This window comes from Annulohypoxylon truncatum (genome assembly GCF_022578515.1).
Source record: "Annulohypoxylon truncatum strain CBS 140777 unplaced genomic scaffold F4807scaffold_1, whole genome shotgun sequence".
Taxonomy (NCBI): domain Eukaryota; kingdom Fungi; phylum Ascomycota; class Sordariomycetes; order Xylariales; family Hypoxylaceae; genus Annulohypoxylon; species Annulohypoxylon truncatum.
The window spans coordinates 1,814,610-1,828,271 of record NW_025953787.1 but is presented as its reverse complement, the minus strand read 5'-3'; the positions used below and the strand labels follow the sequence as shown (position 1 = coordinate 1,828,271).

At 49.5% G+C, this 13,662-nt stretch overlaps 2 protein-coding genes across 2 annotated transcripts; both read left to right on the top strand.

Moving 5' to 3' along the window:
* Window positions 1-5,651: 5,651 nt before the first annotated feature.
* Window positions 5,652-6,826, top strand: F4807DRAFT_20038 (uncharacterized protein). Its single transcript, XM_047993803.1, has one exon. The coding sequence runs from the start codon at window positions 5,884-5,886 to the stop codon at window positions 6,742-6,744; it is 861 nt and encodes a 286-aa protein (XP_047859596.1). The 5' UTR covers window positions 5,652-5,883; the 3' UTR covers window positions 6,745-6,826.
* Window positions 6,827-9,347: 2,521 nt separating this feature from the next.
* Window positions 9,348-11,626, top strand: F4807DRAFT_455525 (uncharacterized protein; the record flags this gene model as incomplete). Its single annotated transcript, XM_048000741.1, has 4 exons — window positions 9,348-10,024; window positions 10,073-10,210; window positions 10,264-10,961; window positions 11,013-11,626. The coding sequence occupies 4 exons, from the start codon at window positions 9,348-9,350 to the stop codon at window positions 11,624-11,626; spliced, it is 2,127 nt and encodes a 708-aa protein (XP_047859595.1).
* Between the last annotated feature and the right edge of the window lie 2,036 nt (window positions 11,627-13,662).

Here is a 13,662-nt window from a genome sequence, read left to right as displayed (position 1 = left end):
CATGCCGTGAGTGATATGCCCTTGATTTGGGGCGGATAGTGCCTTCGTCGCCCACGTGCTGCAAAGTCATGCAGCAAGGCATCTTCGGTTTGTGCATGAGGCGGGAGAAAATATTGGGACGTAATGGACTGCTCCCGCATAAATCGACGAAGTAGGCATGCAGGCCAGGGTAGTAAAGGAGGGGAGACTTGAGATCCATGTAAATGCGGGTTGACATGTTTATTCTGGTCAGCATGTTGGCCTAGTTTTCTACAGCTGAGAAGGAAATGGAATCGCCGTGCCGTTCTAATAGACCATCGAGTTCACGGCAGATAGGGTTGTGGGTATTTCTGGTCTCAAGACGGGGCTCGAAGCAGTTGAATTGGTGCAGGAATTTGCGAGAACCCTATCAATGCTATTGCCGGAAAAGTAGCCGCAGCTGAGCGTAGATGGTGCTCTTGGCATGATCACGGCTCAGGCTGTATGTATGCTTCTCTAACAAACTTTATGAGACGTACGGTCTTTGTCATAAGTATCTGCTAGCCAGCTAATGAAAGATCCAATGCCTTCAAGTAGTTCGATCGACTATGATGTGCATGATTGTACGAAGACGACTTGGTATAGCTGGGATGTGCCCAAAATTCCAATTTTTGCTTGATCATCACTAGGCAGAGAACATCGCCAGCGGTACGTCACCGATAAATTGAAGCCGCTGGTTTACCAAACATTCTGACAGGAGTGTTTAGCCGCGGCGGCATGTTCGAATAGTCTCTAGGATGAATATCGTGGCAACCCAGGCGGCCTGGAAGAAGAGAACACACGGACCGTACCTAAAAGCCGTCAGCCTGTCTCATTCTATCTAGGGGGAGAGAAAATCGTAGTCCATAGACGGCTGGAGTTCTCATAATCAGGTGATGATTGCGCAAGTTTAGTCGCAATGTGGCTTGCGCTATTCCCGCTCGGCCGTTAGAGTCTTAGTTACGCTTTCATGTAGTCTGTTAATTGGACCAAGGTGCAGACGTTTTTATTATGAGGGTTATCCATGTGCCGTAGAAAGACAAGGGGGGATACGATGTCGAGCAGTCACAATCTACATATTACCTATGGCGCAACGGCCAATGACCGGCAAACGGTTAGTACCAAGTCCGCCCAATCGGTAGGTTCCATGAGGCGTTTCTGTATGGTGTAGGCACAGATGACGATTCGACCTGACGACAACGACCAATAGGTAGACCAAGGGTCCGCCTTGTACACTAGCACGGAGATGAGCCTACTAGAGCTTCGTCGGCAATGGAAGCCAAATCCAGGAGCATTTCCCCCTAGCCCAAACTGTTGCAACAGAAGAAATGAAATTCAAGATATGATCGGTCTCGATCGTCCGCAACATCGCCAAGGCAATGACTCGGGACATTAAAGTATCAAATTGTCCACCTCTTGGGTATTGACATGTGCGTCGGAAAGACGACGAGATGGAATACGGGACCACCTGTTTAGTGGGCTGGCGTACGCGGCTGAAGTCTCGGACAGCCGTCATATTGGTTTTATTCGCGCCTCCCAAGCCAGAGAAAGCCGCTGGGTTCACAGTAGCCCAGGTAGGTAGGTGAGGTCAGGTCGGTTCCCGCCCTCCACACCTCGTTCCCTGAGCTCGGGGTCCCGACCACTAGCTAGAACTCCGGGACGGCTTCCTGCATGGCCCTATCCATAATTTTCGAGACCTAGAATTTCCAGTCTCAGAAGCGTAGATACGGTCTAGGTATAGGCTAGGGTGAAAATGAAGTGGCTGTTTTCGTGCGACAGAGAGTATTCTTGGCATGAAAAAGAGGCGAAGCAGCGATTTCGCACATGTCGTCAATATGTCACAGGAGACGACCGCGTCTAATTACGGGGGAATGGTCCGCAGGGAGGAAGGGCGAAAGGAAGCTAAACGGCGGTTTAGCGCGTTGTGAAGTTGTGAGGGAGGGAAAATGATACGTACGAAAAATTATAGAAAGGGCAACGTTTCGCTGCTAATTACCAAGTATTCTCGTGGACAGGCATTATACATGCCTAGTATACCCAGTATAGGATGAGGAATCCTGGTATTCGCGAGCGAAGTTTTACCCCTGGCGGGCTTTGCTGTGTATGAGCTTATCGATACAAAGCCCCTTGCTACATAGTAGATCAAGATCCACCGGCTCCAAGGTTCCTTGTCTCTTGTTGCAGCGGACAACTTGCATCTCAAGAGCAGCGAGGGATGGGAACACACGGAGAAACCGAAGATCTAAGGATAATTAGCAAGGAAGACGCACAGACAACACGAAGAAACGTCTCAATTGTAAGATGAGAGCTTCTATAAAGCTTCCTGTCTTCGTTTTGCTTTACTGTCTCGCCTCACAAAAGATGTACGGCATTGTCTATTGTCGCATTTCAGCTCAGCCCTACGAATAACGACCGTTTATCATATACCTTGCATAGTGGTATTGAGAATTATGAATTAATTACAAAATATATTATCAAGATTGACGAGGGATCTAGTTAGCGGCTGTCAATCCAGGACTTCATGATCGCCGAGTATATATACCTAACATACGTTTCAGTATCACTTCGAGAAGACTCCAGGTAGGGCGTCAAGCTACCGTGTTTCGCGAAGTACTATATCTATACGACGCAACAGCAGGAGGTAACGTGTACAAACATGCAAGGTCTCACCGGGTAGGTATGTAGTTGAGTGCGTTTGTGCGCACCTGCATAATACCAATCAGCTCGCAGCGCCAAAACTTGGAAGCTACCAGACTTTAGCTACCTACCTATATAGGTAGTTAAGACAACATCTCAAATCGGATCGTCGGTTTTCGTAGTTATCGAAATACGCCGTGTTTTGCACGCTTGTTTTGTCGTCAAATCCCATAGATGATGGAATATGTGCAGCCGGAACTGGTTGCCTGTCAACTTGACTGAGCCTCGGCGGATGAAATCTCGAGAATATGCCGGCATGCGGAGATTTCACTGTTACTTGGATCTAACCCCTTCTGTCCGCTTGGTTCCAGACCCTTTCATAGCCGGGGTTATGTGAATACCTAATCCACAACAAATCCATCGTGTTGAACGGAAGCACGTCTGACGACAGTAAAAACTTGCTAATGCGGCAGAATCGTCTGACGTAGTGGTCGAGGCCCTCGGGGAGCCTCGCGAGTTTCTTTTTTGAAGACATGACCCATGGCCCGCCGGGGGCTAGCGGCTTTCAACCCGCCGTCATCCGCATCATCCATGAGATTATTAGGGTTGGCAGCTTGCCCGCCGCAAGAATCCTTGCGTCAGATCTCTCGAGATGGTAGGTCAATTCACCTTGGCGCGGTCCGGCAGTGACTGCATCTGCAGAGAGATCTTCCTTACTACCTAGGTAGGTTGTATACCTCCTTGGAATCAACACTTGAACGGCAGGTCGACAACACATAGCCGACGTTGAAACTTATGGCGCCTCAGCGCATAACTGGTAAGAGTTGCCTATTTATATCTCGTCGAAAATATGCCTAGCTGCCCACCTAGCTGCCTACCTATGTAGGTAAAGGCTCTGGGAAGGATCTGCACTCATACTATTTTGGGTAGCTGGCCCGAGCTGCGCACATCGTAACATCTTGGAACTCTTAGTTGCTTGTGGCGTAGATGGAATACCGGCAGCTTTAAGCGTCCTCCTCTAAGGATTCTCAATTTTCAACCTTTTCAAGATTTACGTCGCAGTTCGAGTGCTAAATACAGCTCAGACCGAAAATAAAGAATAATATGCAAACTAAAAATCGGCTTTTTGTAATTGATACTACGACTTCATGTGCCTGTGCCGCTAACAGGGGTTACATTAGGGGCGTCCCCCTTTTTCTCTCTCCTACGATTCGTGGTTTTTTATAATCGGACCCGCTTATAATATTCAAAGGTCTTAAGGTCTCAATGGGGTCAAGGTCTTACGGCTCTTGCACAGATCTGTAAGAGCGCTAGCAGGTGGCTTTTAACATGCCACCATGCCACCCTGATAGAAGATGAATCGACGAAACATCCGACTCGCCGGTCGAACCTATGCTAAGGATTCTATAAGCGAAAATCTGAAGCATCGTCGATTCTCTCCGGGCTTAGATTTTTCGATTAGGGATGACGGGGTTAAGTGAAAGCAAGACTCGATGAGCGGCACATGTGTCACAGCTACACCACATGTGACCGTCTGGGTCTCTAGGTACTCAACAGGCGGATGCGCGCTTACGGTTACTCAAAGCTTACATCGTCGACTATTTTAGCCACTCCAAAATGGGCTGAGGATGGGGTAGAACTGGGTACAGGAGCTACAGTGGCTACCAAGGCACCAGGTCGGTATGTACCTACATAGGAAGTAGGCAGATGGTAACATTGTAACATAACCTTATGCAGAAGATTGATACCCGAGAGTCAACAATTCCCGATCCCTACGGCTACCTGCTTACCTACGTCGACGGCACCTCGTGGGGGCGGTTTCGCAGCTTTTCAACATTTCGGCGGACTTCAGCCCCTGTTGTGCAAGGACGGACCGTATCTGTATCTGTATCTGTGCCTGTATCTGGGTATCCTACGCCACAGAACCGCATATCACCCTCTTCCAAGTCCCTTGTACCATATCGAGATGTAGATTGACGTTTGCATTGCCGGGTTGCGGCTCTCGACGGTGGTTCTACAGCTGCTAACCAACCGCTTACCTCCATGTTCGCTCTCCAGGGGTCTGCAACGACTGCCTTTGTCACCCATATCCTATCCCGTACCTACGCCAGCGAATGACAGAGGAAGATGCTCGGTGCTTAAGCGAGACTTCACCAAAATGGCTAAAACAGAGGCCGGGATTTACCGAAATATCGCGTTGGAAAATAGTTGCAACGGTTTTCAAAGCCCGGGCAAGCTGCGCAATCGCCGGTAACCATACCGTCGGAACTCGACTAGGCCAGGCCTTAATTACTAGTCAGGAACGACTAATTTACTTTAGTAGCTGTCTCAGAGCCTCTTTCGTACGATTCTGCGTGACCAGAGGTTTGGGTTGGTAAGCCAGGTTTAGGTAGTGTACCCAGATGAGATGTTAGAAGATTAATGTTTCCATTCTCCATGTACTATGTAAGCAGGTAAGAGAGGTAAGCCAGGGAGTCGCGAAAACCCGCATCCCTGCCACAGCCACGTTCCCCCCCTTAACGTCATATGAGGTATTCCCAGTTGAGCACGTTGGCGCTGTATTCGCCACCTGCGAACCCGTGATATTCTTGAAACTGAAATATAATAGCAAATAGATGTTTATTGAGGCAGATGCCGGACGTACACAGGAAGAGCCTTACTCTCGTCATCACGATCGAATGCTTGGCGGCTTGCGATAGAAAGGGTAAGAAAGGGGTATCGATTGTTTTCCGGATGTAGTAAAAATAAGGTATTAATAGTATGGCTGTCAACATATACTAAAGATTTACAAACATTAAAGCAAGGCCATGGAGTTGTCCCATGCTCACGCTTGCCCATGCTGGCCCATGCTGGCCCATGTTCAGCCACCCCGTGCTGCAAGACATCGATAGGTCTGTGCTGGACGGTGCTGATGCCAATCAATCGACACAGATCAGTTCTGGGCACATTGTATTTTGTACTTCCGGAGTGGCGACCCGACACGCCGGTATGCAGGTACATCTACCAGCTGCGAGACTATCCTGGAATTGCAAATGTGATCTGAAATGACCAGAAGTGATCCACGCCCAATCCGCTAACCCCTCCATCACACACACACACAACACACATACACATACGCGCATATGTACTGTATCCCATGCTTCTAGCTTCTGCTATGTACGAAGTATACGCGCTTCTGTCGATTCAACCTTGGAACAGAAAACAAGTGTTCGAGGTTGCTGTGGTCTTCACCGCCTCATCCAGTGATGTATGGCGTCAGATCCTCAACTCCTCCTGTGTCAATGCCTGTGTTTTCCGTCTCTAACCCGTCTACCATGTATCTATCTGTATAAGCCTGTGGGCGATGGAGCAGAGAGAGCCCACAGCGTAAGGTTGAGACCTAAATTTACTCCAGCTCTCTGGCGCCCATCCCCAGTTACAATTACAGAAACGAGTTACGCAATGATGCCGGATGTTTCTCGTTGCCAACTTTTCGTATCCCGCTGGCTTGAGACAAATCTGTTCCATGAGGACGGTCTCGCATGGAATGAAAGGGCTCTCGCGTGTCTCCACAACTCAGAGAGTTGGCAACTCTCTCAAGATCTCGTCACTTTTGCTGTATGCCTACCTATCCACGTTCCGATCCCTCTAAAATTACGGTCCTCGCTAGAAATCCTTCTTGGCGCTGGCGTTGGTCGTTGTTTTATGAATCTCGTTCGTCTGTCTCGAACAGCATCTGAGAGAAATCAATCTTATCGCGCCATCTTCGTCCTCATCCTGGCACGGACCCTTGTCGTCGCCCAGCCAGCCTCCCCTGATGAAACCACGGCTGCTATCCTTGCCGCAGAGCCTTCCCACGCAGCCACGCTAAAGGCATGCTCCGTTCTTGTACCCACAGAACCTCCCTACAATAGTCTAGCCAAATCGGCCAGCAAACTTTTTGAGGTCTATTCTAGATTTCGAGTTGTCCAACGTCAGAAAAGCTCAACGGGGATCTCTCCAGACCCTTCACACATTTCACGTCATCCCTATTCCTTGTCGACTTTGTTTCCAACATCGAAATATCTCTTGTCCGTGAGCCTCTCCACTCCAATCTTAATCTATACCTCTTTCATTTGCGGCTCCTTCTAAAGGTTAGCAATCTCGAGAGATCCAGACTGCATTGCTACCTCACATACTAGGTACCTGACTTCACATACTGTTGCACTAGGCCCCACAGGTTTTTGTAGGTAACACATTATCAGCCTACGGCTCATTCGGCGCAGATTCCCACAAACCCCCATCACTGTTCGGATGGCTCTTGGGGTTTACCCACCTAGCGCGTCTTTCTTTGTTTGCCTCTCGTAGCGGCCCCCCCTCCAGATCTGAAGCTATTAGTACCTATGGGTCCTTTACATGCTGTAGTTCCTCCCCCAACAACCCATGCTCGTCCTCTCTATCAAATTGTCGAGCGCATAGCATGGAGGATAGAGCTCGTACTAGCGAGCCGACCCGATCTCACTCCCGTCAGTGAAGGGAAGGTCGACATCTAGCTACCTATATTACAGCCTATAGGTGGCCACAGGAATGTCTAGTAGAATCCTCATCTGTCCACATCGGCTCACCACTCTTATTCCTTAATAAGCATTAGAGCGCGGGTCGATGACAGGTACTCTGCATGCCCGCTCAGTCTGTGCAAGGTACATGTGCTGTACTAGTTTTCGGCAAGGAAGATCTTATGGGATCTTCCCTTGATCCCCTGTCGCCACCGCCAGGGCAGGTCCTGGGCAAGCATCACAAATCGATACCCCTTGCTCGCTACCTGGCCCACATAATTCGCAGGCTTACTTCCCTACCGATTCGGATGCGATCCTCCAAAGCAATCTGTACATCTGTACATCTACGGGCACTCTCGTCTCCTGGACTCCTGGGCCAGTCCTCGATGTTCTGCGGGGATAGCCTGGAGGACCACACCCACCCAGAAGCGTTGATCTTCCTATTGGCGTGAACCTCCACTAGTCTCATCAACGGTCATGCGTTCATCCGCGAAGTCTACGCTGAGCTAATGTAATGAAGGACCAATTACCAGCTCCCAGATGTCCCAGCCGAGATGTTATGTTTTCCCTATCCTGTCCTCTCTCCGAGGACTCTGCTTACCGCTGTACCGTACCTCAGTTTCTATTCGTATACCGTAAGTCTCGACCCGAGGGAGAACTGGGCTGTGCGAGCAGTGCGAGCAGCTCTAATGAGGAAGTCTCGTTATCCTAGGAACGTGTCAGATTCCTTCTCTGTTTCGTCCTTGACCTAGTAGTTCGCTGGGTGATATTCGACCAAGAAATACCGAGGTTTTGCACGCTCGAACGCAAATTATGCCTAACAGTCTAGCGGCTGCCTTTCCGTAGTTACTACTGCTATTCTATTGACGTTTCCGGTTGGGGCCTGTGACGGCAAGGGTCTGTCTGTTGGTTCTCTGGCAGGCCACCATAACACGGCATTAGCCATTCAGCCGAGAAACCCAATGGTCACGGCCCACTCGATATAGACGTTGCTACTTCTGCTATCATCCATGAAAGAAAAAAAAGGTGTGTGGCTCAGCAGTTACCATGCTGGGGGATTTTTTTCTTAATACCACACCTAGCCTATTAAGCGTGCGGCTTCTGTCTTGGTAGACGAAGCCTTAAAACGTGCATCCAGTCCCTTTTCAATATCTCTACCGTATCTGGCCAGGTACCGTCCCAAAGCTGACCCAACACTCACGAACACCCTCTTCTCCAGACGTGCAGGCCCTGCCCTTTCCTCGGACCCTCCCTGGACATTTCTCCGTAAGGATGGGCGGTACCATTCGGTATTAATTCCACCTCTGTCATCCTCAAGAGCAGGGGTTACCTCGAAGGCGCCTTGTTGCGACCACGGACTACTTCCAAAGCCCAAATACATACATAACGCAAGGCCTACCGGTGTCTAGACGCTTTGAGGCGACCGACCCCACCAGACCATCATTCGAGGATCCTCGATCTATATACGACTTGTCATAGAAAATCAAGAAGGACGGACCCCTAAGCAACTTCTCTACATCCTCAGCATCTTCAACATATACCTGGTGGCTTCATATCTATGTCTCGCATCCTTCTCGTCTTCCAACCCAGTCGGTAACAAACAGGCCTTGATCATAGGTTGGTACTATTGCAGCTTGTGTTGCTTTGACTCTCGTTTCAACAATTCGATATATACCTATCCACCGGGTCCTAGTCGGTGAGGAAGAGTGCCTACTCTACAGCTACAGACTTCGAGCTTCGATAGCTACCCAGCTTTCACCGCGACAACTCTCGAAGTAAACATATCAACAGGAGGAACGCTATCCAAGGAGAGAAAAGGCCCTTTCATCGACCGTTCTATATACCTAATCTATGGCATGCATGTACGATTGTCTTCGGCGGTATTAGAAAGTACCTAGAAGCTACAGATCGCCCGAGCCTAAGCCGGTTCTAAAAAGGTCCTGGATAGTCTCCTGTTGCAGCTCTCTGCAGTTCTCTATCGATAGCCGAGATTACTGCTGACTTTCCAAGCTCGAGGCCGGGGAAATAAATTTCTCGCCTTACTGTTACCCTGTTGAAAATATTGACTGTGAAGAGTTGGTTTCTTTGGTTTCTTGGGTTTCCTTGGGGCTGATCTGAACGACCTACTTCGGCAAGCAGCTACCCTAGCTTCTTGGAATTTATATCGCTTTCGATACCCAAACCCCTGCAACATTTCCAATGCTCGTTACCAGGCATCTCGAACCGGAGCAAAACCACTGGTCTAGCAAATTTGAGACCACCTTCCACAAGTCCACAAGCCCACGCATGTCGAGCTACGACGGCCATCTGTCGACACAGCCTGATTGGCAGGGGCAATACTCCTTTCTTCCTCCCGGGGAGAGTAATATCTTCGCACCACCTTACGAGCAAGTGACCGGCTCCAGTAGTAACAATGACATTTCTTCGCAACAGCGCCCCGCGAGCGCACACAACAGCACGCTTGATAACACGAATCAGGCAGCCCAGAGCAGTATTCATTCGCCAATGAGCCACTCTCGCATATTAGATCCACTTGGACTACGACAACCGAAGGCAGAATCTCCCGTACAAGAACATTCTGATGTTCAAGGAGCGAGTTATGCTATCAAGGCAGAGTCCGCCCACGAGGAATCCTTAGCTTCTACAGATCCTCAGGGACTTCCACTTGGACCGAGCGGGTTAGGACCAGCTTCTTCAGTGCAAGGGCAAGAAACAACATCTGGTCCCACCGGGAATGAAGAGAGTGCCATAGGAAAAGATGAAGACGACGAGGTGTTGGATGACGATGAAATGGTAGAAGGGGAGGGAGAGGCCACGACGCAACCGCAAACTGCAGCTGAGCGCACAGCGGCTCGAAGGAAGATGAAGCGTTTTAGGTAGGGGACGATGATTCAGCTGCTAGTAAACGTCGTTAACATAAGCAGGCTTACGCACCAACAAACCCGATTTCTAATGAGCGAGTTTGCAAAACAACCGCATCCGGATGCCGCACACCGAGAACGACTTTCGAGGGAGATCCCAGGACTAAGTCCGAGGCAGGTTCAGGTCTGGTTTCAAAACAGGTGAGACCTTCGCTGTCCTTTTTCTCTGACGAAGTAAATCTAAACTATTGCAGGAGAGCGAAGATCAAGCGGCTTACAGCCGATGACCGAGATCGAATGATCAAAATGCGTGCCGTTCCGGACGACTTTGACAATGTTCAAGCGCTGCATTCTCCTTATGGTGCCGTCCACGGACTTGGGGGAGGCCCGATCACGCCTCCTGTCGACTTTGGAACTTCGTCATACACGGACCATATCATGCGGCCACTGATGGTGGACACGATGCGAAGAGGGGAAAACGACGACCATATGTCTCCTAGCGGACTGACTCCGGCTTTTGGAGGCATCAACTTCACCCCTCCAGGGACTATGAATAGCGACATACTCTCTCCGCTGTCGCCGTCCTCGAACGATCGAGGATATTATTCAAGTCATATGACAAGCCCTCTTGGGGGAGCTCAAAGAGGTTCAAACCCTTTCAGACAAAACAGCCTTGATTCTGGTGTGCAAATGCATTCGCAAAACAGGCAGCAGATCCGTCCTCTACAGCCACTTCAACTTAGGGAAACCATGTCGAGGTCACGACCAGACAATCTACAGTCGCCCTTACGCTCGAGTATGTCATGGAAAGGGGATTCAATCGACTACAGCACGTATTCGGGCACCAGCGGGAGCCCTGGAATCGGTGGGAGGCACCAGTCCATTTACCAATCCGACCAAATGGGTAGCAACCCGGGAAGCTCGTTGAACTATGATTCTAATTCTTATTCTAGTAAGTGGAATATTCTCACTATCTGGGATAATCTGCTAACATTTTTATCAGCTTCGGGCGTCCAAACCTCTCCGACCAATATTAATTATTCAAGCCTACAACAACCTTCGCAGAACAGATCTCGTCTTCGAGCAACTTCTGCGACTCTGCCACTCGGCCTGGATTTACGACACCAATACCGACCCATGTCGTCTAGTCATGGCCTTCAATCCCCCAGCCATTCTTCAACGCCCCGAGTTGCAACTACTGCGCCTTACGGTTCATCTTCCGCATACACTACAAGTTTTCCGTCCGCTCCTTTAACAGCACCTATCGACTTTTCGCTTTCCAGGACCCCAGGGATTCCCAGCAGGAGCTCGGTTCAGGAGTATTCGATGCCACAGATGAGCGCGCCAATCGCGCCTCCGCACGATTTTAATCAGGCACTACACGGTAGTATGGGAAGCTCAAGTACCAGGACCCCGATGAGAGACACGTTCGGGGGTGGTCCTTTGAGTGTGGGCCAGGGACAGGGGTCTAGTGAAAGGAGCGAGGACTATTCACAAGAGGGAATGGGTGGATCTGGTTCAGGGTTGAAACGAAAACGGAGTTCATTTAGCCTCTCGCAAGGAGGGCATACGCCCGGACCGGCTCAAACTTCCCAACCGTACGGACACACTACTTGAAAGGATACGTCATTTTAATAACGGTCCCGAGATACCAACAAGGGGGAGGGTGAAGCACGGTGACACAGAAACTCGAAAAAACGATGTGGCGCTCTTCTGATTCTATTCGAAAATAATACCCAATTTTTAAGGACCCTATTAGATTACCATGTGTTACTATATACTTTTTGTGTTTGATTTTTGGGGTATTTTAGTTGCATTTCTCGGTGTGGGCGTGTCACAGTGCCACGACAAATTCTTGGGAGTATTGAGCGTTTTGGTATATCGGTTGGTTAGGGGGCGGAATCAGAATGATTGTGTTTTATGATCCGAGAAAAAAGAACATATCAAAACATACTACATACATACCATACCTACTGGAGGAGGCAGGATACGAAACCGGCATGGCTATGAGACGGACGGAAAAGGCGTGTGATCAAGATGGTGAAATCAAGCGAGGCATATACCGGCATTTCCACCGCTTGACGCGCGAACTGGATACCCTTTGCACTTGGGCTGTACATAGGCACTTCCTCGATCGAGACCAAAAAAGGTCTCGAGGTCAATGTAAGCTGCTGGTTCGCAAAGACGAATCAGGCTCGTGAACAACCAGCTCATCAAGTCTGATATTTTTTTCATGGAGGCTTATTTCGCTTGCTGCTTGCTCTGTCGAACGGGGATCCACACGATAGTACGATTTCTAAGAATTATACGTTCATGTGGATTACTACATACCTTACATACCTCCTGTTTGAAGCTTGGTACCGATCTGCATTCCAAATTCTGACGTTCTCCGCAAGCCCCATAGACCTCTGTTGAGGCTCACGACTAGTAAGGCGCGAACTGCCCTCCCGGTATAAGTCGTGGCTTAGACGTTCTCAACGCAAACGACGCGAAAGTGACTTACCGAAGCTATGCGCCCCCAGCTTACTACTACTATAGTACGCCAGGTTCTCCGACTTGCTCGCCTTATAGCATACATAGCGAAGTCGTAGCAGCGTGGAGAAAGAGGGTTTTGCCCCTAAAATCGGAATGTAACGCCGATAGATGGTAAATCTCGTTTTGGAGAGATCTCGTTCCACTCAGAATTCCCCGAACACGTTTTAGCAATTAACGAAGACGGCCCTCCCTGCCTACCCAGGCAAGTCTCGATGCGACATTGCAGACGCTGGACGACTAGCTGCTTCTTTCCATATTCTTCCTCTGCTTTTTGAAAATCTCCTTGGTCCTATTTCCGGGTGGGTGATCGTCGCGCGCGTATAAAACGCGGCATCGTTCCCGGTCAGGGGAGGGGTTTCGAAAGGGAGAAGAGAAAAAAAAATACACCCCTGCAATCTTTGCTATAGGCCTTCTCGTTACGGTAACGTTATACCAAATAGGCAAGAAAAAAAAGATAGGAAAGTAAGGACTTGTAACAACCCATAAAACCACCACAAAGCCGACAGTAAACCGTCAGGGGTCTGCTCAGAAAATTGGTGAGGTCGGAAATATCGATCCATCATCATCTCGCGATCCCTCACCACTTAGAAGACGCACCAAAAACAATTTCCTGGGACCTCCACCCACAGATAATGCAGGCCACAATAAGGAAACGCGCGGTAACAGTTTGGAAAGCTTCCCACTGGGTTGCAGGGATGCACCTGGGGTACTTCAAAAAAGCCAATAAAGGTTAGGAGAGACCCCAAAGCTGACAACTGCAGGATGGGTTGCACAAGACGCAGCCTGCTGCATACGAAAGGGATGGGATTTATGACGGCTGCTGCGTTTGGTGCGACCCTCCACCACCTAGGTTTAGGTACCTAGGTAGGCTGCTATGCAGGAGGAAAACTCGAAGCATGTTAGGTTATGCTAGGCATGTAGGTATATATTTGTAGAAGTGTGGATGAGCTGTGGATGTCTGGACGTGTGGATGTACGTACGGCGCGGTGAGACGCTGTCGGGAGCTGGATCTTAGGTTCTTGTGGAAGACAGCACAAGGGGGGCCCCAAAAACGATGCTGTGCCAGATACCACGACATAACGATTGGCTCAGATCCTCGGGCACGGGAAGGAGTTTAG